General features: G+C 45.1%; 1 protein-coding gene across 6 annotated transcripts in view; it reads left to right on the forward strand.

Annotated features, from left to right (window-relative positions):
• Positions 1–24,529, forward strand: part of agap1 (ArfGAP with GTPase domain, ankyrin repeat and PH domain 1) — a 786,550-nt gene that overhangs the window by 296,188 nt on the left and 465,833 nt on the right. For all 6 annotated transcript variants that reach the window (XM_069934384.1, XM_069934385.1, XM_069934388.1 and 3 more), the window contains exon 2: positions 23,123–23,181. In XM_069934384.1, coding sequence (XP_069790485.1) covers positions 23,123–23,181 — 59 coding nt within the window. The remainder of the gene's footprint in view (positions 1–23,122; positions 23,182–24,529) is intronic.

Genomic DNA, 24,529 nt, shown 5'->3' on the forward strand with positions numbered 1-24,529 from the left:
TCAGAGGTGGAGAGGGGGAGCAAATTTTAAGTTCTTTGGAGTCACTATCTTGGAGGATCTTTCCTTGACCCAACACACCAATGGCATTGCGAAGAAAGCACATCAGTGCCTCTACTTCCTCAGGAGTTTGCAGGGATTTGGCCTGACATCAGAAGCCCTGGCAAATTCCTCCAGATCTGTGGTGGAAAGTGTGCTCACTAGCTGCATCATGGCCTGGTATGGGGACAACAATACCCCTGAGTGTAAAGGCATCCAGAAGGTAGAGGACACAGCCCAGGACATCACCGGCAAAACCTTCCCCACTATCGATAACATCAACCGGGATCACTGCCACCGGAAAGCAGCAGCAATCACCAAGAATCCACACCATCCAGCACACGGTCTGTTCTTATCAGGAAAGAGTGCCTCAAGACTCACACCACCAGGTTCAGGAACAGCTGCTACCCCAACACCATCAGACTCCTCAACAACAGACTCAATAAGGGACTCATTTAAGGACTCTTACTTGTGCACTTCATTGATTATTTTTAATGTTTCTGTATTGCACAGTCAATTGTTAACAATTTTATCTGTTTACAGTTCTTTGTGTACAGTATTTTTTTCTGCACTACCAATAAGTAGTAATTCTGTCTGACCCACTGAGAAAAGAATCTCAGGGTTGTATGTGATGTCATGTATGTACTCTGACAATAAATCTGAAATCTGCACCAAACCAAGAATTGATTCACCGTAGTATTATAGTCACACAGCACAGAATAGGCCCTTTGGCCCACCTCGCGCATGCTGATCAAGTTGGCACTGTGAGCTAGTCCCATTTGCCTGCATTTGGCCTACATCCGTCTCAACCCTCATATCCATAAATTTGACAAGTTCTCTTAAATGTCGTTAATGTGCCAACTTCTCTAGTTCCCTCTGGCAGCTCAGTCCAGATACAGACAATCCTCGGAGTGATAAAGTTGCCCCTCAGGTCAATTTTAAATCTCTCCCCTCTCACCTTTAACCTATGCCCCCTCGTCCTATTGTAACCCACATTGGGCAAAGTACTGTGAGTATTCACTTTATCCATACCGCACATAATTCTTTTTCCTGTGGATGAGGCAGAATTACCACTAATTAATAGTGGGGGATAAAAACCTGACTCAACATACACATGTAAGCAAATAAAGAAATGTAAACAAATTGTGCAATAGCGATAGGGGAAAATATCAATAAAGTGCACAAGAGTCCTTAAGTAGACCCTGATTAAGTTTGTTGTTGAGGAGTCTGATGGTGGAGGGGGAGCAGCTGTTCCTGAACCTGGTGGTGTGAGTCTTATGCTACCTATACCTCTTTCCTGATGGCAGCACCAAGAACCGAGCATGTGCTGGGCGATATGGATCCTTGATGATTGCTGCTCCTCTCCGACGACAGCGTTCCCTGTAGATGTTCTCAATGGTGTGGAGGGTTTTACCTATGATGTCCTGGGCTGTGTCCACTACCTTTTTGCAGGGTTTTGCACTCAGGAATATTGGTGTCTCCATACCAGACTGTTTTGGTTCCCAGGTCTTGGTGTTTGCTGATCAATTTTGAGGGGATGATCATGTTAAATGCCAAACTGTAGTCGATAAAGAGCATCCTGATGTATGCATCTATACTGTCCAAGTGTTCCAGGGTTTTAAGTAGAGGCAGTGAGATAACATCTGCAGAAGACCTGTTCCTATGATGGGTGAATTGGAACAGATTTACATCACCGCTCAGACAGGAGCTCATATGCTTCAACACCAGCCTTTCAAAACACATCCCTGTGAATGTGAGTGTCACTGGTTGATAGTCATTTAGGCAGGTTACCACACTCTTGGGTACCGTTACGATTGAGGCCGGTTTGAAACAGGTGGGTACCATGCCCTGCTGGAGTGAGATCTTGACGATATCCATGAATACAGTGGCAAGTTGGTCACAGATGTTTAATACTCAGCTGGGTACTCTGTCCAGACCAGATGCTTTCCTCAGCTTCACTCTCCTGAAGGCAGCATGCACATCATCCTCAAATAATGGCCAAGAGAGGATCATCAGGGGAGATAGGGCTCTGCAGTTGTAGTTTCTTCTTGTTCTGGTGGTCATCATAGGCATGGAGTTCATTTGGGAGTGAAGCTTTACCATCATCTACAGCACTGGATTGAGGTTTGTTGCTGGTTTTGTCATGTATACTCTTCGTTGTTTCTATTTTCATCTGGAAACTGCACTTTGTCCAGGAAATGGCTTTCTGAGGGTCATACCTGCTCCTTCTATAGTGATCTGGATGTCTGGACTTAAATGCCTATGATCTGGTTCTAAGCAGATTCTGGATTTCATTGTTCTTCCAGAGTTGCTGGTTGGGGAAAACCCTGAACTACTTGGTGGGAATACTCTCTTCCACAGCTGTTTTGATAAAGTCTGTGAAAGCCCTGGTGTAATCATTCAGATTCTCAGCTGAGTCCTTGAACACCGTCAAATCCACTGACTTGAGAAAGTCCTGTAACCATTCTTCAGCCTCCTGTGACAAACTTCCAGCTGCCTGATCTCTGGACCCTCTTTTTGGGCTCTGTCTGTGTGAAGGCAGAAGGAGCACAGCCAGATGATCCGACTTTCCAAAATGCAGTCTTGGAGAAAAAAATGGTAGGGCTTCCTTATCTTGGTGTAGCAGTGATCGAGTGTGTCTAGTGCAGCAGGTTACATGCTGGTGGGAGTTGGGTAAGATTTTCTTGAAACAGCGCTGGGTAAAGTCACCGGCTAAGATTTGTGGTGTGTGGGGGGGGCTGTCTCTTGTTTAAGCTGTACAGTGGAGTAACAGGGCTTTCTGGCCCTCAAGGTAGCGTCTGCCCCCCTCCAAATACATCCATGTATTAACCCACTAACCCTGTACTTTTTGAAATGTGGGAGAAAATCGGAGCATCTGGAGGAAACCCACACTAACACGGGGAGAACATACGAACAATAAACAATTCAATTCAATAATTTTGCTGAGTATATTCGCAAAATCCTATTGAGTGCAATGCTAGTTTGAGATAAGGCGATCCTTTCTCTGGCATGAGGTGATGAAATCTTTACTTGATTAAAACGATAGGGATTGTGGGAAACAGTCCCATTTATAACTGGATGGACTATTCCATTCAGTCCTTGGCTTCATGCTGTTTCATTTTAGATTTGTCTGAATTGCCCCAAACAGACATCTATTGTATCCTTTATATGCATAGCTTTATTCAAAATTCAAAATTGTTGCATCTGCTGGGTTTCACTTAGCATTTTATAATATGTGAGGATAGAACCACGCTTCCTGAAGATTTATTTTCAAGTGCTTGTCACCCTTGATGAGACTGAGAACTATTTTCTAATGCCTGCTACATCTGCTCGTTTTGTTTGCCAAAAACAAATGGGTGAAACGGACGCTTTTTTCCCTTCCCGTGCGCCTCTGAGCCAGACCATGAAAATACAGGTCAAACTTCATTCCACCTCTTCATTCCGAAAACAACTTGCGCTAAGTTGTGCTTCGAGGTTGTTCCTGTACCAACCAGGGTGCCAAACAAATTAAAACATTTGCATTCCTTCAATAAAGCTGAGTTGAGTGGTGGCAAGAACGGCTGAAACTTTGCTGGCGAGAGGCTCCAAAAAAAAATTTAAATATGGGATCTGGATGAAAGCCCAGAGCTCGCTCACTTTCTTCCTCTGCTCTCACACACCTGATCCCTCTGCCTAATCCTAACTCCCAAATTTTCAGCTTAGTTTGGGTTCGATCTGATCCAGATGATTGAAAAACCACTGCTTGCAAATGGGAAGCTTTCCAAGCTGCCTGTGAACGTGCAACAAAGCATTCAGTGATCGCCAACAGAACTTGGAGATCAAAGCATTTTCAGCAAATCAAAATTGACACTTCAGAACTACAGTAATGTGATGGATGGGGCAGCACGGTTGGCATAGTGGTTAGCACATACAGCGCCAGCGATCGGAACCTGCGCTGTCTGTAAGGAGCTTGTACGTTCTCCCCGTGTCTGCATGGGCTTTCCCCGGGGGCTCCGGTTTCCTCCCTCCATTTGAAGTGAAACAGGGGTTTAGGTTAATTGGATATAAATTGGGCAGCATGGACTCGTGGGCCGAATTGGCCCATTAATGTGCTGTATATCTAAATTAAAAAATTTACATTTATAATGGATCAAGTTGTTAAGAGTAAGCTGCCTTTACCAGTCATCCTCCCCATCCATTCCTTGATTCTGTAGACCAAGGGAAGGAATTTATTCAGTGACTGACACTGCTATGAATGCAAATTCCCAGAGCTTTGTACATCAACATAATTCTCTCAACCACTGAGATCAACTCAGATGGCAATTTTATGAAAAATGTCCGTAGTGCACAAAAAGTATAAAATGTTATTACGAAGATTAGATCCCTACTTTATGGCATGACCTTTCCATGCATTTTGAATATCACACGACAGGTAACCAAAAAAGGTCTCCCTTCGAACAATGACTGCACCTTAAAACAAAACCTAGTTCATCCCTGCATTAAAAAATCATGAAGAACTCCACAAATACAGCTTCACAAATACAGCTTATTTGAAGTTGTGGTGGCACACCACGAGGCAGGCGAACTGGCCCCGCTTGTAATCCACGTGGCGGGGCAGCCGGCCAAAATGACGCCGTCGGGGGTTTCCCTTTCTTTCCAGCACAGGGCTCAGAAGCCCGCGCTGGGGGACAACATGACGCCCGGGTGACATCAGCGTCCCCCCAGTGTGGTTCTCAGCCAGGTCCGGGCTGGGAGTATGTCCAGCACAGCAGCCTGTAATAAATCAGTTCTACTCTCTGAGCTCAACCCGTCTAGTTGTGTGTTCTTTCAGTAGCAGTGTAGCTGCCGCTACAGTTGGTGACCCCCGACTGGTTCAAACGTCTTTGAACCCATCGTGAGCGAACCTGGGATCAGTGCTATAGCTGTCAAGCTTCCTGAATTCTGGGTTCAGGAGCTGGAGACCTCGTTCGGCCACGCGGAGGCGCAGTTTCACCTCTGCCAGATTTCATCTGACATGACCAAATTCTACCATGTGGTCGCCGCCCTGGACCAGGCCATCGCCAAGTGTATGCTGCACCTTGTTCAGCACCCACCCGCTGAAGACAAATATGAGACCAAGCGAGTGCTCACCGGATCCCTCAGACTATCCAGGCACCAGCGTGCCGCTCGGATGCTACACCTCGACGCTCTGGCAGACAGGTCCCCGATGAAGCTGATGGACACGATGCTCGAACTCATGGGTGATCACAACAACTGCCCACTCTTTGAGCCCATTTTCCTCGACCATCAGGCCGTTACTGGCCCAAGAGAGCTTTACCGACCTGAGGAAGGTCGCTCAGAAGGCCCGAGAACTATGGCTCGAGCGATTCCTGGAGGGCTCGGTGGTCCAGCAGGTCATGAGGCACGGACATGACCATGCAAAGCCTGCCCCTAGTGGTGTGGTAGAGCATCTGGCCCCTGCAGGGGCCACCAAGAGCATAACCAGGGGCACAGCATCCACTCCAGACCTCTGCTTCTACCACCAGTGCTGGGGAGCCAAGGCTCGGAAGTGTCGTCAGTCCTGCTCGTTCCAGGGAAATGAGCAGGCCGGCCACTGTTAATGGCTGCGGTGGCTGACCAAGGACACAACCTCCTCTAATTGCGGGTCTCAGTCAGCGGCCGGCGGTTCCTCATCGACACTGGGGCCCAGATCAGCGTCATCCTGGCCATGGCCATCGAGTCCAGGAACCGACCTTGAGGACCTCCCCTCCGTGCAGCCAACACAACAGAGATCCGGACGTATGGAGACAAGACGGTCCACTTCCAGATCGGCCGACGAAGGAGAGGAGGTTCACCGTCTCGTCCCTTCCGACTGTCATCCTGGTTGCCGACTTCCTCCTTGCCCACGGATTTCTGGTGGACATTCGAGGTAGGCGCCTGTTGGATGCCCGTACTTTCCAGGCCGTTCGCCTCGACACCTCCCGTACAGAGCAGCCGCAGATGGCCATGATCAGCACGCCCAGAGACAAGTTCTAGCGAATCCTGGACGAGTTTCTGACCCTCCTCAAGCCACAGTTCACCGCTGCCTCACCGCGCCATGGGGTGTACCACCACATCCCCATCCAGGGCCCGCCGGTTCACGCCAAGGCATGCCAGCTCCCGCCAGACAAGCTCCAGGTAGCAAAGGACGAGTTTTCGCATCTGTTGGAGCTTGGAATCATTCGGTGGTCCGACAGCCCGTGGGCCCTGCTGCTCCACCTGGTCCTGAAACCCTCCAGCGGCTGGCACCCCTGCAGAGACTATCGACAGCTCAACGAGGCGACAGTTCCGGACCGTTACCCCATCCCTCACATCCAGGACTTTACAGCCAATCTACATGGTGCGAGGGTTTTCTCCAAGGTTGACCTGGTATGCGGGTATCACCAAATCCCGGTGCACCTTGAGGACATACCCAAGATGGCCATCATCACCCCCTTCGGCTTGTTTGAATTCCTTCGCATGCCGTTCGGGCTCAAGAATGCCACTGAGACCTTCCAGCACCTCATGGACTCAGTGGGCAGGGACCTGGATTTCGTCTTCATTTACTTAGAAGACATACTCGTTGCCAGCAGGGATCGGGCTAACACAAGGCCTACCTTCGCACCTTGTTCTCCCGGCTGGCCAAATTCGGCCTCACCAACAACCCAGCCAAGTGCCAATTTGGGAAAGAGACCATGCAGTTCCTGGGCCATACCATCATGTATGAGAGAGCCACATACACCACTACAAAGGTCGCCACTATCGAGTTCCCACGTCCGGACAGTCTCAAGGGGCTGCAGGAGTTCGCGGGTATGTTCAACTTCTACAACCGCTTCATCCCGGGAGCTGCGTGCATCATGCAGCCGCTATTCGCCCTCATCGCAGCCAAGCACAAATCGCTCACCTGGACCCCAGAGGCCTGCAATGTATTTGAGGCCACTAAGGACACCCTTGCAAAGGCTACCATGCTCGCCCACCCGAATACTGACCTGCGTATGCGCTCTCCGTCGATGCCTCTGCCACAGCTGTCGGCGCCGTTTTGGAGCAACAGGTGAACGGACAATGGAAGACGCTGGCATTCTTCAGCCGGCTTCTCCGCCCACCAGAGCGCAAGTATAGCGCTTTTGACCGTAAGTTACTGGGCATGTACCTGGCAGTGCGGCATTTCCGCTATTTCTTGGAGGGGAGGACTTTTACCATCTTCACCGACTACAAACCTCTCACCCAGGCACTCGCGATGGTGAAGGACCCCTGGTTGGCCCGCCGGCTGGTCACCTCTCCTTCGAGTCTGAGTTTACCACCGACATTCGGCACAAGGTGGGGAAGGACAACGTGGTCGCCGATGCTCTCTCGCAACCGGCCATCTGCGCATTGACACCTGGCCTCTACTTCGACCAGCTCGCCCGGACCAGAAGTCCGACGAGGAGACGCGAGCCTTCAGGACTGCCATCATGGGCCTGCGGTTCCGAGACATCCCGACTCCAAGCGGCGGAAGCACCGTCCTGTACGATGTCACCATGGGCACCCCGCGGCCAGTGGTTCCCCAGCAGTGGCGCAGGCAAGTCTTCCATCACATTCACGACCTTTCGCACCCGTCCATCAGGTCCACGGTCCAGATGGTGGAAGAGTTGTTCGTCTGGCAAGGGCTGCGGAAGCAAATCGGTGGCTTGGCCAGAACATGCACCCATTACCAAATGTCCAAGGTACACAGACACACCAGGTCACCTGTGCAAGAGTTCGAGCACATCCGGGAAAGGTTCAACCACATTCACGTGGACATAGTTGGGCCCTTACCCGTTTCCCGGGGCAACTGTTCTGACCTGCGTATGGCGCTGGTGGTGGAGGACCGCACCACTTGTTGGCCCGAGGCGATCCTGATGCCAGACGTCTCCACAGACTCCTGTTCCCGAGCGCTGTGGCACGGTTAGGTCGTCCGGTTGGGCGTTCCAAATCACCTCACCTGCGATCGGGGCACCTAGTTCACCTCTGTGCTCTGGGCACAGCTCGCAAACAGGTTGGGGATCGAGCTACACCGCACCATGGCCTATCACCCACAGGCCAATGGGCTGGTCAAGCATCTGGACCATCACCTTAAGTTGGCAGTTATGGCCCGCCTCACTGGTCCGGACTGAGTGGACAAACTACCTTGGGTGCTCCTGGGCACCCACTCCACGCCCAAGGAGGGTCTGCAGGCATCATCAGCTGAGCTGGTCCACGGCGCCCAGCTGGCACTTCCTGGTGAGTTCATCAATGCGCCTCACAAACCCCAGCGGTCGCTGGACGAGCTGCTTCCCCACCTCCGGGCCCGCTTGGACTCCTTCGTATCACCACCACCCAGACACGGCAAACGGCCATCTCACGTCCTCAGCGAGCTGCTTTCCACAGAGTACGTTTTTATTCGGCGGAGCCCGCCCACGGCACCTCTACAGAGATCTTACGAGGGGCCATACAAGGTTATCCAACGTTCAAGTACTATGTTCACACTGGACATCGGTGGCAGGTAGGAATTGTTTACTGTAGACAGGCTGAAGCCAGTGCACCTTGACCCCACTGAACCAGTGATTGTGGCCCAGCCCAAGAAGCAAGGCCACCCAGCTAAATAGGACATTGTCGCCGGTTCTGGGGGGGGGGGGGGGGTGGAACTGTGTCGCGGCACGCCACTAGGCAGGTGAACTGGTCCCGCTTATAATCCACGTGGCAGGGCAGGTGGCCAAATTGGTGCTGTCGGGGGTTTCCCCTTTTCAGCATAGGGCTCAGAAGCCTGCGCTGGGGGACCACGTGATGCCCAGGTTACATCAGCCCCCCCACCCCCCCGGGCGGTTCTCAGCTAGGTCCGGGCTGGGAGTAGGTCCAGCCCAGCAGCCTGTAATAAATCAGTTCTGCTCACTGAGCTCAACCTGTCTGGTTGTGTGTTCTTTCAGTAGCTGTGTAGCTGCCGCTACAAAGTATTGAAACCTGTCTTATATTTAATGTGCAGTGTTTCCATTTACATGGCATTTTTCTCTTCAATAATGAGTTGCAGCGCCCTGTCTATCTTTTGTTTTGGGGTGTGGCACAGAACTGAATTGTTTGCCTGCTTTTAGATGCTGCATGACCTGCTAAGTTTCTCCAGCACCTTTGCATATTAGTCTGATGCTGTCCTTTGTAATGGTAATAAGAATTGTACATGATTCTCAAAGGCTCTGTGTAATTGCAGTAAAAATGTCTTTAGTCTGACATCCAAATCTCCTTCCAATCAGGGCATTATATCATTTGACTTCTATTTACTTGCTTAACCTGCATGTTAGCTTTTGTTATTTGGACAAGTCTACATTTGCCAATCTGTCACTTTTTTAAAAAAAGTACCCTGCTCGTCCATGGAATAGGATGACATCACGTTTTTCCACATTTTGTTCCAACTGGCAGGAACCTGCTCACTCCAATTAGTTTCCCTTTATTTTCTTGAAGCTGCCTTATTTCCTCATCCTGACTCTCAATTCTGCTTTTTTGTACAGTCGGCAAACTTTGGAAAATGGCACCTGGTCTCCATCAGTCAAAATGGTGTTCCAGCACTGATCCCTGCTCGACACAGCTTGAGAAGAGTCCCATTCATTACGCTTTGTGCTTTTGTCCAGGAACCAGTTATCAATCAATGCCAGAACATTTACCCCGTTTTCCACATGCTCTCACCTCGCTCACCAGTCACTTTTGTGGGACCCACTGAACCAGGATGTCACAGGTTCTCCCTTCACTTACTCTGTGACACCTTCAAAGAGTGCCAATGGATTCCTTTTCCTTTCATAAATTCACATTAAATCTGCTCAACACAAGCATCAGACTGGAATTTATACAGGATCATTAAAACAGCTGAGAGTATCACTGACGTCTCCCTTTCCTCTACAGTCCACATATGAAGCCTAACAGCTTGAATACGCCTGAGATTGTCTGATCTTGGAGACTAAGCAGGCTCAGGCCTGGTCAGTACTTGGAGGGGAGACCACCTAGGAATACCAGGTGCTCGAGGTTTCTGTGAGGGGCGCTGGACAATGTGGTGACTCTTTGTCTGCCTTACAGTAGACAAAAATTAAAGAATTTCATGCATGTTACATCCTAAATGCAGTATAACGTGACAATAATGGAGCCTTTACCTTTGTTGTCTAAATAGGGCTCAAGGAATTAAAGAAGACCCTTTCCATCCAGCCCTCTACCATTTTCAACATCTCATTGCTGCAGTCAGAGGTTCCCACAGCCTTCAAAAGGGCATCAATTATCTCGGTACCCAAGAAGAGTAGTGGGAGCTGGCTCAATGACTATCGCCCAGTAAGCACTAACCTCTACGGTGATCAAATGATTTGAGAGGTTGGTTATGGCTAGAATTAATACACACCTAAGCAAAGGTCTGGACCCACTGTAATTCTCATATTGTCACAATCGCTCCACAGCAGGCACAATATTGCTGGCTCTCCACTTAGCTTTGGATCACTTTGAAAACAGCAAACTCGTATATATTGCTGCTCTTCATCAACGACACCATTATTCCCTCAGTGCTGGTCAAGAAGCTCCAAAACCTTGGCCTCTCTACCCCACTATGCAACTGGATTCTTTACTTTCTCATTGGAAGACCCACAGTCAGTACGAATTAGAAACAATATTACCTCTTCACTGATCATCAACACAGGTGCACCCCAAGGACATGGGCTTAGCCCACCGCTCTACTCATTATACCCCCACAACTGTGTGGTCAGGCACAATTCCAAAGCTACCTATAAGTTTGCTGATGACACCACAGTTGTCGGAAGAATCACAAATAGCAATGAGGAGGCGTCCAGGAGGGAGATAGATCAGCTCATTGAGAGGTATCATGCTAGCAATCTTGTGCTCAATGTTAGCAAAACCAAGGAGATGATTGTGGACTTCAGGAGGAAGTCATGAGAACACAATCTAACCCCCATCGAGGGCTCAGTAGTGGAGAGAGTCAAGAACTTCAAATTCCTAGGTGTCAACGTCTCCGAGGATCTGTCCTGGAACCTCCATTTTGATGCCATCATGAAGAAGGCTCGCCAGCGGCTATACTTTGTGAGGTGTTTGAGGAGATTCGCCATAACACCGAAGACTCTCAAATGTCTACAGGGGTACTGTGGAGATCCATCTTCTGGCTGGTTGCATCATTGTCTGGTACAGAGATGCCAACGCTCAGGACAAGTGAAAACTCCAGAGGGTTGTTGATTTGGCCTGCGACATCACTCCATCGAGGACATCAATTAGAGGTGGTGTCTTAAGAAAGTAGCCTCGATCCTCGAGGACCCCCACCACACAGGCCATGCCCTCTTCAGTCTTCTACCATCGGGAAAAAGGTACAGGAACCTAAAGACGAGCTTCTCCCCCGGTGCTATCAGATTCCTTAATGATCAATGAACCAAAGACACTGCCTTATGCTTACTTTTCATGCACTATTTTTGTTGTGGCAAAGATGGTTCATATGAATGTTTGCACTGTGATGCCGCCTCAAAGCAACAAATTTCGTGGTTTGTCCATGACAATAAATTCTGATTCGAGAACAAGGTATGGGTGCAACAAAATCAGGGCTGCCGGCTTGGGGAATAGCTTCTTACCACAGGTTAAAACTGATGGACGGTATCCTGTAATAATCATCGTCATCCAGAATATTTCTATATATTTTTGTGATCTTTATGTACTGTGTATTGTGTGCTTTTGTGCCGGCACCATTGTCTGGAGAGATGCTGTTTTATCGGGTTGTAGCCGTATAATCAGATGAAAAATTTGAACTTTAACTGAGACCTGGGAGTTGATTCTTCATTGTTGAACCCAGCATTTTGTCTGCCACTAATGATAGACTAACAGGTAATTGGTTCGCTGTCTCGTCTGCCCCTTTTCGCATTTGCTTCGACTAATTCTGACTTTACGCACCCTCCCCCACCTTTTTGATAAATTATTGGCATTGGGGTGATACGGAGGTGCAGCTCCAATGCTCCTTGTAATGTTCTCCTTATAACCTCATGGGTTTCCTTCTGATGCTTTAATTTCTTCTTCCACCTCAATGCTGTGCAAGTTGCTGGGTAATTGGCCATTTTGTTGTCCCGAGTGAGTAAATGAGTGGATGAATCTGGTGGGAATGTGAGATGGAAAAAAAATGATAGGACCATAATTTTCCCCTTAATATATTCGCAATAAAAGTATGTCGAAAGATAAACAGCTCAAAGTCTTTACAATTTGATACTGTACGTTGTAGTGTTAACCATTAATTAAAACACATAGCACCATTGCCATTAAGGCGACCTCCTGTGGTTACTCCGCCTTCAATTGTTTGTGGGGCTTCCCCACTGGTCTCAGTCCCTCCATGCCTCCACTGCAGTCCTTTTCCACAGACCCTTTGAGGTTTTAGTGCATTCCTTAGCACGGATTCCTGAGGCCTGGACAATGTCAGTCGGCAGCATTCCCTCACTGACCTTTCACTCCGCTTAAAGACCAAGAAACTTGTGGAAGACCAAAGAGCGTCTTTCACAGAGTTGATGATCTTCCAGTAGTACAGGTCTCTGTCATTGCATGCACTCCCGGGAGAAGACTGCAACTCTGTCCTCTGTTACACTGCTGCTGGGGTTGAGATGTGACAAGCTCCCTTGCATCTTTCTCCACACTGAGCAAATCCACAGTATGAAAAGAGGTGAGTTAATGTCTCTTCCCCATCCCAGTTGTCTTGCGGGGGTGGGGGAACCCATTGCAAACCAGGTATTTGATGGCTAGTGTGGCATCTGTTGACTGAAAGGCCTGTTTCCGATTTGTACAACTCCATGACTCGATAATTTCATTTGCAGTTAGAATAAGGGGAAATTCCCATACTGAAATGCATAAAATGTGTATGTAAAAACAACTTAAGATGGAGAGTATTTATGGTTACACCACATTTGTTGGATGATAATAAGCATATTACAAAAGAACCTTTTGCCAAGATTGGATCCATAACTCTCAGAACAAATCCATCTCAAACAATCTAAATTTTCTCTCTTTAAAATTTTTTAATGAACCATATTGACCAAAATACACATAAACATTTCCCTATTGAATATACAGTGTCATTTTCTCCCTTTTTCCCCCCTCCCTTCCCTCCCTCTTTCCCACCCCCTCCCCACCCACTAAACGTTCAACATATACGATACATTAAACCCATTAAACAATGTCATCGCACAATGAAAATAAACAAGAAAATTGTGTCATCTACTTTTACACACTGGGTCAGTTCATTTCGTCTTCTTCTCATTCTGTCATTTTAGGTGGGTCTTGATGTAGCTTCTGAATCTTTCACTTTTAATGATTTGACAGTGCTTGGAGCAGAGTTATTCAGAAATTCAAATGTAGTTGCCATGGTATCCACGGTTGTTTTAAACATTTGCAGATTAAAAAATATGGTGAAATGAAGAGATACTTCAATTAGCACCTTGTCATGTGCTCATCATAGCTCGAAGAAAGCCTTTGGCCAATTCCATGCTGGGAAGGACCCCTGAGTCTAGATGGGAAGCAGAGGTCACATGGCAGCAGTCCGGATGTGAGAATTTCAGACCAGCAATAAAAAAAACCCGGGAATCCTGTCAACGTTGGAGAGAAGGGAATGTGCCACATCCTCCGAACGGCAGCCTGATACTGGCTTGTGATGATGGAAAAATGGGTTAGATTTGCCGTACTGTACAGTAGTTGTCATGGTAACATGCTCATTAATGGTGTGTCTTTGAAAACGGCTGTGTATCTGCAAGAATGCTATGCGCACTTTCGCCTGAATAACAGCACAGCAAACACTTCAAAAGGCTGACACATCATCATATCTTGCTTATTTTTAGCTGGGTACAATGTCACCTGTTGGGGCAACCACATCTGTTTTTTTTTAACTCTTGAATTTAGCTGTTTTAGATTTAATTGGAATATTTAACTAGAACACATAATGAATACAATATGCCCCTGTGGCTGGATCGAATGTGGATCATTTTGCACCCAATATTTCCTTTAATTGATCTGGCGCTGATTCATTTTGTTTTCTGTACCTTTGTCGTTTTCAGCAGTAATTCTCAAATCTTTGTGTGTATGTGAACCCTCCCCTGATGCTCTTCCTTGGATTTCCACTTCCTCCATCCTTATCCTCCAAATGGAAAATATCCGAGAAAACAATTCGTTACATGCAGTTTCTGAAGAACACATTGATAATTAATGATTCTCAGAAATCTGAACACCTGTTCACCCATGAGCAGAAATTTTAAAAACTGTACTTAAAAAAAAAAAAAAAATTGTGTTTATATTAAAAAAATGTCAGCAGGCCCTGTCAAACTGATGCTAACTTGTCGGTAAATCTGGGGTGTTTTGTGCTGCTTGCTGACCTCATGCTTATTGAGATCCTCTTGTTGGACTCCAGCTGGCTGTTAGATCTGGAGGACCTGACAATATCACGAGAGGAAAGCAAGAATGGCAGCTGTTGAACCTTGATTGAACAAAAGGGAGCTGTGGGTCTCGACGGGTATAAAGTGTTCTTAACAAAAGGTCCCAACTGCCCATTTTGCTCCATGAAAGCTGTCCGACCTGTAGAGTTCATCCTTCTGTTCATGTTCATTATTGCCATTCCTTTCAAGTCAAGGCACCTTTATTTATCGTTCATACCATGCTCGCACGGTAAGGACGCGATAGCATTTCTCCAGGACCATGGAGCATATTTACATGAATATTAGTTAAAGTAGAAGTTAAACAGAGAAAATATTAAATATTAAGATGTATATTGTAAGTCCACGGTTGCAAGGTACTCTATACACATATGTTCTAGGAATTCAGGAGTCTGATGGTCTGGGGGGGAAAAAAACTGTTGCCCAATCTGGACATATGGACCCTGGTGCTGCAGTACCTCCGACCAGTTGGCAGAAGGGAGAACAGTTTACGTGTGGAGTCCTTCACAAGGTTTATTGCCTTTCGCCTACATCGAGTGTTGTTTACGTCCTTCATGGAAGGAAGAGAGCCTCCAGTTATCTTTTCTGCTGACTTCACTATCCTCTGCAGGGTCTTGCAGTCCAAGGAGGTGCCGCTGCCGAATCAGGTGGTGATGCAGTTGCAATTCATCTTCCGCCACAATCTCTCCACAGCAGATGCAGTCTCATAGGCTCTCCACTTAGCTCTGGATCACCTGGACAATAACAACATCTACATCAGGCTGCACTTTATCAACTGCAGCACAGTTTTTCAACACCATCGCACCCTCTGTACTGGTGTTGTGAGTGAGGAAACAGGTTTGGTAGATCTCAAAGGCAAAGACTCTGAGTACAGGTTTTTGTACTGAAGGATTTTATTTACAGAAGGCAAGTGCGAAAAAAGGTAACAGATGCAGTGCGCGTGTGCGCACACACGCAATTAACAGCAGCTGTGGGGAAAAAGGTAGCTGCAGTGAAACAATGTGTACAGTTTATTAGTGATTGTAGGAAAAAGTCGGAAAGCGATTAAACACATGCAGGCAACTAATAACAAACATGGGAACAGACTGCATACATACACACACAAACAACCAAGGGAAAAGCCAATATGATGCCTGACACCCCTTGATTCTGTGCAGAGATGGCTCTATGCTATTTAGCGACAATAATCAATGCTCCCAACACTATTTAGTGCATGGCTCACCAACAATTTCTCCAGCACTGTTCCATGTTCCTCAGCCTGGAGTGGAACAGGGTGGTCCCTCGAAGATGGCAAAATAGAGAGCACATGGCACCTTTATAATGGTGGAAGGTGCAGCCCAGATTGTTAGCACAGAACATTGACTCGGTGCCAAGAGGGTTAATCCAAAGGCCAAGTACAAGCAGGCTGGAGAATCCAGTCCAGGTAATTTAAATGAGACAATGCCAACCTGTGCACTAATGGGTGGGGTGGAACCAAACCTTGCTTGCCAGCTGGTGTGTCACATGACAGCCACAACCCTTCCCAATATAACTGGTCAATAAGCTCCAAAACCTGAGCCTCTTCACCCCCTTCTGCAACTGGATCAATGACTTCCCTATTGGAAGACAACACTCAATGCATATTGGAAACAATGTCTCCACCTCACTGATAATCAACACAGGCACAGCTCAAGGATGTGTGCTATAAATGTGTGCTATGTGTGCAATGAGGAAGCGTGCAGGAGTTAGGTCAGCTAGTCGAGAGGTGTCACAACAACAACCTTGTACTCAAGGTTGACAAAACCATGGAACTGATTGTGGACTTCAGGAGGGGACATCAGTGGAAAGGGTTCAGAACTTCAAATGCCTGGTTGTCAATATGTCTGAAGATCAGTATCACAAAGAAGGCTTGCCAGTGGCTACACTTAGTGAGGAATTTGAGGAGATTTGTTATGCCACCAAAGACATGCAAATTTCTACAGGTGTGCTGTGGAGAGCATTCTGACTGGTTCCATCACCTTCTGGTATGGAGGTGCCAATACACAGGGCAGGAAAAGAACTACAGAGAGTTGTGAACTTGGCCAGTGTCACCACGGGCATCAATCTTCACTCCATCGAGGACATCTACAAGAGGCGGTGGCTTAAAAAAGCAGGCTCTATCCTCAAGGACCCTCATCATCAAGGCCATGCCCTCTACTCACTGCTACCTGCAGGAGCCTGAAGACGATCTCCTGAAGCACAAGGACAGTTTCTTACCTTCTACCATAATATTTCTGAATGGGCAATGACCCACTACCTCACTTTTCTTTTACACTATTTTTAATATGTAATTTATAGCAATATTTCCTTCTGAAATGCTGCTGTAAAACAATGAATTTCATGGCATGTTCTTGACCGTAAATTCAGATTCTAATCCGTGCAACGTGGAGTTTGGCAAGCAGGGTTTTAAGCCTGTCATTGACTTGCGGTCAACGATGCCATTGAGTACCCTGCTCTGCATCAGTTTCTGCCATTTTCCAAGATTGTATTTGGGCCAAGGGAAAGCAGATGTTTTGACTTTCAAATCTCTTGTAATTGAGCTAGCTCCAAATAACGTGGGATTTTTACATTTCTATTTAGAAAGGAAGTTGTGAAGCATTCAGATTGACTGTCTGCCCAGTAACCACAAAGCTTGCATTTAATTATGTTGCAAGTTCTGCATGTGGAGCTAATCCAAACGAAGTGAAATGTATTAGTTTACACAAGAGCTTTAATCCAGCAAGTTACTGGTGGCTGCAGAATCTTTGAGCACAATGGTTCATAAATGTGATTTGAATCGTGGCAGTCTTGGGATTGCTAACAGTAGAATTAAAATGTGACACCAGAAACCCTGGTGAATTTCGACAAAGATGTGGTGGAAAGTGTGCTGACCAGCTGCATCATGGTCTGGAATGGGGATACCAATACCTCTGAGCGGAAAGCCCTCCAAAAGGTAGTGAACACAGCTCAGGACATCACAGGCAGGACCCTCCCCACTAATGAGTACGCTACAGGGAACGCTGTTGTCGGAGAGCAGCAGCAATCATCAAAGACCTTCACCACCCAGCACACGCTCTGTTCTCGCTGCTGCCATCAGGAAAGAGGTATAGGTGCCACATGACTCGCTCCACCAGGTTCAGGAACAGCTGCTACCCCTTCACCATCAGCCTCCTCAACAACAAACTCAATCAGGGACTCATTTAGGGACTCTTACTTGTGCACTTTATAGATTTTCTTTTTGATCTCTCTGTATTGCACAGTCAGTTTATTTACATTCATTATCTGTTTATAGTTTTTGTTTACATGTTTTACGCTGTGTACAGTTTTTTTGCACTACCAATTAGTGGTAATTCTGCTGTGCCCAGAGGAAAAAGAATCTCAGGGTTGTATGTGATGACATGTATGTGCTCTGACAATAAATCTGAATCTAAATGTTGCTCAGTCTGCAGGACTGCGGACTCTTTTATAAAAAAAATGTATTAATTATTTATCAAAAATCAATTGGATGAGTAAAGTTGCACCAGGTTACATTAAGATGGGGAAAATGTATGGTGTGATATATCTTCTTGCTGGGTGATATAATTTGTATAGAACTTGGGGTTCTCATTGAACAAGGTAGTTGTACTGGAAATTTGAATTGTGCTGGTTTTGTTGCAGTTTTGAAACACATTTTCCCAGTTACGCCAAGAATGTCCTTTTTATTTGGTGCCCTTTCTTGAGCTGGCTCTACCCTACTGTGCTCGCAGCCTCTTAAATACTTTTTGAAAAGTGATCACTGTCATGTACCCTGGCGTCAGCACAATCTGGAATAATGAAGTCGGGAGAAATGATCCGAATGAAAGTACCACACAGACTGGGATAGTCCTTGAGATACCTTGTTCATGTGAAAGGTTGTATAAAATCCTGTAAATTTGGTCCTCAACTTGATATTGATCTGTAAGATAACTTGAAGTGCCAATGAGCATCTGGCAATTGAAGTACTTATGAGTACCAGTTAGCCATTGTTCCCAAAACTCCTACTTTGTGCCCATCCTTGCCCAGTTGTATTTTTGGCACTTGCTACCATTGCCTCCGCTACAGATTCCACAAATGCAGCATTTATTTCTTGCCTGTTGCCCATTCTTGACCTTAAATCAACTCATTCAAAGCTCTCTTCGATTGAAGTTCCACAGAATGTCCACTTCTGTTCTGGTGTTCTCCATTGGATTCAAAAACCATCTCAAATGTACTATTGTTCCCTTTTGTGACCTTTCTGTCCTATGCACAAACTCTGGGCCCTTCACCTGGCTGTCTGCTCCTCCAATGCTTTCCCCTTTGTACCCCTGTCACTTCATGTCATGGTACTGTGGGAGGCTCAAGCTTCATATGCCAGCAGCATGACCACCAGTTTAATTCCTGGACCTGATCCCACTCCCATCCTCTCCTTTAAATCCCTCCTACAAAGTAAGTTTTTACCAGCTCAACTAATCTCTCTTCCTTTGGCTCAGTTCAGTGTTCATTTTGCCCTTTTTGCATCTGTGAAGAGCTTTGGATATTTTTACTTCTTCAAGGGCACAGCATAATTGCAAGCAGTTCTTGCCATCACAAGCCCATTGGTGAAAGCTGTTATTGTTGCCAGATTTATTGGTATTTTAAGAACAGCCCACACCATTAAAGCACCAATTTTCCAATTCAGTTCTCGCCCTCTATATATCATTAAGGGTTGGAAGATCTCTTGGCATGAAGTGAATTGTGATGAGATATCACTTCAAATGTGGAGGGTCGCACATTGAAGCAGAAATTATTGGGGCAAGTCGACAAGTGCTTGAGTTTGTTACTGGAGTGTGATGCTAATTGGAAATGTTTGCTGGTTTCAAGCCTGTCAAAGTGACCAGCCGATGCAGTGAGTGTGGTTAGATTAATGTGCAATACAGAACCATGCTGGTGGAACTCAACACATTATGCTGCATCCATTGGAAGTAAAGGGTAACCAATGTTTCAGGCCTGGCACCTTCATCATGTATAAGCTGAAACAGACAGGCAGTCTTCCCCTATCACCTTTCAGCTTACTTCTCTTCTGCCCTCTTATAAATTGTCCTGTCTGTCTCCCTTGCCCCTTCCTCTCTCCTCTCCCCACATCTTTTTAATCAGTCCTGATGTTCTTCTTGTACCTGACGAAGGGGTCAGGCCCAAAACGTTAGTTACCCTTTACTTCCTGTGGATGCTGCATGACCTGCTGAGTTTCTCCAGTATGTTTGCGCATTGTACTCCGACCTTGGTTAATTTGTGTTTAGATGAGGGGAGGAAATTCAAACCTGACTCAAATCAGACTAGTTGCAACATTAAAGAGCACAGACACTAACTTGGTTCACTGAGAAGGCTGCTGTATTTCCCCAGCCATCTGTAATGGCTTTGTAATGAAGTGTGTGTACTGATGGTACTTTTCATCTCCATCATAAATTGTTTCCTGCACTATATGCTATCTCTAATGTGAGCAAGGACCATTTGTAGCTCAAGGGTTCAATTTGTACCATTCATTAACAAGCTCTTTAAGTGGGATTTGTTATTTTTTTTCTTCAGGTTTATAATTGACCCATTTCCTTTATTCTTTATTTCTCTATCATGGAATGTGACCTTGTCATTCCCTTTACCAAAGCAGCAGTCAGCTTTTTGAGTGAAAGTATTGATTTTTCTGGTAATTTTTCATCAATAGAAATGGTAGGTTACTTTCATTTTGTCAAATAAAATCCTTTGTGTATATGTTATGTTTAACTGCTTAATAAATTGAACTCTGAACAAATTTTAAGACCTTCACAACCGTGTTAGGGTCACATGAGTGGGAGATTTATGGCTGCAGTAGATTATGTGACCTGAATTCTTCTCGATTTGGCTGCCGGCAAGCAAATAATTTTAAAGAGGTTACTGTTTACTGAACAGGGTATATATGCAGAGTTCAGTTGTCACTTCTTCATTTCAAAGGCAGGTGCCATCACCAATGGAGTGTGTGTTGTAAAATTCAGCCACGTGTTGGTGTGGTGTCCATTTTGTTTGTCTTGCCTTCCACCTGGTGCTGAGTCCAGACTTAAAGCTGAGGGGCCCATTACACCTTGTCCAGCCCTTCAGCATCATGACAGCTCTGGCTGGTGTACTTAGTGCAGCCCCATTCACTTGAAAGTAATTGCTAACTCAGATTGATGGGGGTATCAGAAACAGATTGGATCGCTTGGGTAGCCTGGGACTTCATTCAGGATCTGCTGCCTGAAGGTTGAAGCTGAGATTTCCCCAACTCACTTGGGCTCCTAGTACTGCATAGGCTAAATATGACCACTGAAATGTGGTCAAGGTGTGAGCTGAGCACAGCCCAGTGTTGATTCCTTGGAAGCTAGTAGAAACATAGAACAATTACAGCACAGAAACAGGCCACTTCGGCCCCTCTAGTCTGTGGCAAATCATTTTTACTTGCCTAGTCCTTCTGGCCTGCACCCAGTCCGTAACCCTCCATACTGCTCCCATCCATGTACCTGTCCAAATTTCCCATAAATGTTAAAATTGAGCCTGCATTCACCACTTCAGCTGGAAGCTCTTTCCACCACTCTCTGAGTGAAGAAGTTCCCCTGAAACTTTTCCCTTTTCACTCTTAGCCCGTGTCCTCTGGTTTGTATCTCACCTAAACTCAATGGAAAAAACCTATCTACACTTACTCTGTCTATCCCCCTTGTAATTTAAAAAATCTCCATCAAATCAAACCTCATTTTTCTACATTCCAGGGAATAAAGTCCTAACCTCTTTAGCCTTTCCCTGTAACTCAGTTCCTGAAGTCCGGGCAGCATCCTAGTAAATCTTCTCTGCACTCTTTCTTTCTTATTGATAGCTTTCCTGTAGTTGGACGACCAAAACTGGATGCAATAATCCAAAATTGGTTTCACTAATGTCTTATATAACTTTAATGTAACATCCCAACTCCTGTACTCAATACTTCGATTTATGAAGACCAATATGCCAAAAGCTCTTTTTTTAAAAATTTTTTTTATTTTTCACACTATAAACCATACTAACCAAAATACATACAGACATTTTTCTCTTGAATATATACAGTGTCATTTTCTCCCCTTTTTCCCCCCCTCCCTCTCCCCCCTTCCCATTTATTCAAAGTTCAATCTATAAGATACATTAAACCCGTTAAACAATGTCGTCACTTAATAAAAATAAACAAGAAATTTTTGTTTTTTACTTTTATATACTGAGTCGGTTCATTTTGTTGTCTTCTCCTTCTGTCATTTCAGGTGGTGGAGGTCCATGGTAGGATTTCTCTATTATATTTCATGTATGGTTCCCATATTTGTTCGAATATTGTGATGTTATTTCTTAAATTATATGTTATTTTTTCTTGACAACCCTTTCCACATGTGACACCACTTTCAGGGAATTATGTATCTGTATTCCCAGATCTCTCTGTTCTATCACACTCCTCAGTCCCTACCATTTACCATGAATGTCCTTTCTTGGTTTGTTCTTCTAAAATGCAACACCTCACACTTGTCTGCATTAAATTCCATCTGCCATTTTTCAACTCACTTTACCAACTAGTCTAGATTCCTCTGCTTTGAAAACCTTCTTCGCTGCCCAGACTCAGCTGATCTTTTTAGGATCTCCAAAGGCTTTTATTTCCTCCTCAGATTTTCTTAGAAATAAGAGTTGTCTTGCCTGGATAGCATACAATGAATTCACTGTGTTTCATTGCACATGACAAGAAACGATTCAGCTCAAATTTAGTTATGAACATTGTGCTACAGAAATTTGTTGAGTTTTGAAATCAGTCTGGTATGACATTGAGCTTGTTTCCGCTGAGTTTTCAGTTCAGGCGCAGTGCTTTCCAAATCTCCATTCTGCCAGGCTGTGGAAATATAAGGGTGTCTATGCAATTTCCATTAATTCTGTGAGAAGCATCAGCTCTGACTGTTGCAAAGCACTCTCACTCTGCAGTATCAAATTCCACTCCAGAGACTACACAAAATATAGTTTGCCTGGAGCTCCTCGTTCAGACAAGTTGTTAAACTGACACTCATCTACTCTTTTAGATGTCTCAGGGCACCATTTGAAAAAGAGGATGTCTTTCTTTTGTTGAACATCATTAGCGTCATGGGATTATTGTTCATATGGGTTACGATGCTTCATGAGTTTGGGTGTAAAATCACGTTTGACTTGTGGGTTTGAAGGTTGCCTGGGTAAGAATGCATTCTGTTGAGTACCAGAATATCTTGTGGGTTGCTGCTCAGTCATGACCTTGAGCCAGGCAATTGAGAGTGGTCAAACTGACTCTCTGGTAGTGATAAGCTCGTTGCCTAGAATTGGGATGAAAGGAGTTACGGGAAGAAACCTATCGTCCTGTAGTGTCCCTTGTGCCCTGGTCTGCGCATCAATGATTTTTGTTCATGCCAGTTCCATAGACGTGCAATCTCTTACTAACTCAAGTCACCTAGTGCTCTGCATTCTTGAAATGGGCAAACATCAGTGTTTTTCAGTGGGGTAACCAAACTTTGTGAATGTGTCTTGGGGATAGTTAACTTATGTAGATTTAACAATTTTGTAAACTGTCACTTTTCTGATTTTGTTCTTTAAATTTTGATTTTCAAAGGCCAACCTAATGTTGCTTTTGCCTTTTTAGAAACCTCTCGAGTTTCTGAGTTTAACTTTAGTTCTGGACTTGTGTTTTGCAGATGCATTTGTGAACAGCCAAGAGTGGACCCTTAGTCGATTGGTGCCAGAACTCAAAGTGGTGAGTAATGCCACTGGTCCCTTCAAATGCGGTCTGGGGAATGATTGCAACAGAGTGATTCTCTGGAGGATATGAGGACTAAACTTGGCTAATTTTGTTGCCTTTTGACAGTTATTTCATTTCCTCCCTTTCTTCCCCTTCTGATGCCTGAATAAATCCTGGCTTTGCCTACTCTTAAGATTTGCTGAGATTCCAATTGGTCTTTTTGGAAAGTGACCAAAGAAACATACTTCAGAGTTCTCTTCCTCGTCAGTCAGAGCATCTGCTGCTTTTGTCATCAGGCTGTAAACTGAATTACTCTTGTCTTTTGGTTCAATATTGCTTGATATAATCAATTTTACTTACTGACTGAGGTTTAAGAGGAGTACATTGACCTTACTTAATTCTACTTTCAGCTCCAATGAGGTCTCTCTAGTTAGTGCATCAGATAAGTTTCAATGGCCATTTATACAGTACAATTCTGAGTATCTGAAATGGTTCGGACCTGGCCTCTGTTGGATAAACATTTTTTCTCGGAAAATTGTCAATTTTTAAAAGCAGCCCAGTAGTAACACCAAATCACTTGTCACAGTGTTTACACAACATCAAACAACAAGGTAAGACTTTTTAAGCATTAAAATAATGTTTAATTCTCACCAAAAGAAATGCTGACCTCTGCCGTTCACTGACACCTCCCCATCGAGGTCCACGCTCCTGCCCAGGAGCCTGAAAATTTTTGGATAAATGAGGATTTCTGATTTGTTTTGGACATCCTCACTTATCTAAAAAAATTTTTTTTTAATTTATATAATTGGAGGTTTTGGAGAATCTGATTTTGGATAATCGGGAGTTGTACTGTACCTTATCTTTGATGCTTCTAATTTGCAGCTGATGTGTTAATTGATCATTGCCACTGATGTAATGTATTCTTGGCTTAATAGAGGAAAATGTTAATAGCAGGAAATAGTAAAACAGATGTCTGATTCCATTTTATAATTGTTAATCCATGTACGATTTAACAGTCAGTTACACCATGTGTTTTACTACTTGTTTGTCAGTTTCTTTCAGTACAGGTCTCAGTCTTTTCAAAAGAAACAAATGATAATGAAATTATGACAATGAATGCTTCTCTATTACAGGCAGTCCCCAGGTTAAATACGAGTTTCATTACCTAGTTCTGTCTTAAACTTGAACTTGTATTTAAGTCGGAACAGGTACATACGGTCCTTATTTAGTGTAAGTTAGGCAAATGTTTATCTGAGTTAATAGCACATTTAGTATATATTTTACCTTTCTATGCATATAAAACATCCCAACATTAAACATCTTAAATATAATAGTTGTAAGGTAAAACATCATGAGATGGGAA

This window comes from Narcine bancroftii, chromosome 4 (genome assembly GCF_036971445.1).
Source record: "Narcine bancroftii isolate sNarBan1 chromosome 4, sNarBan1.hap1, whole genome shotgun sequence".
NCBI classification, from domain to species: domain Eukaryota; kingdom Metazoa; phylum Chordata; class Chondrichthyes; order Torpediniformes; family Narcinidae; genus Narcine; species Narcine bancroftii.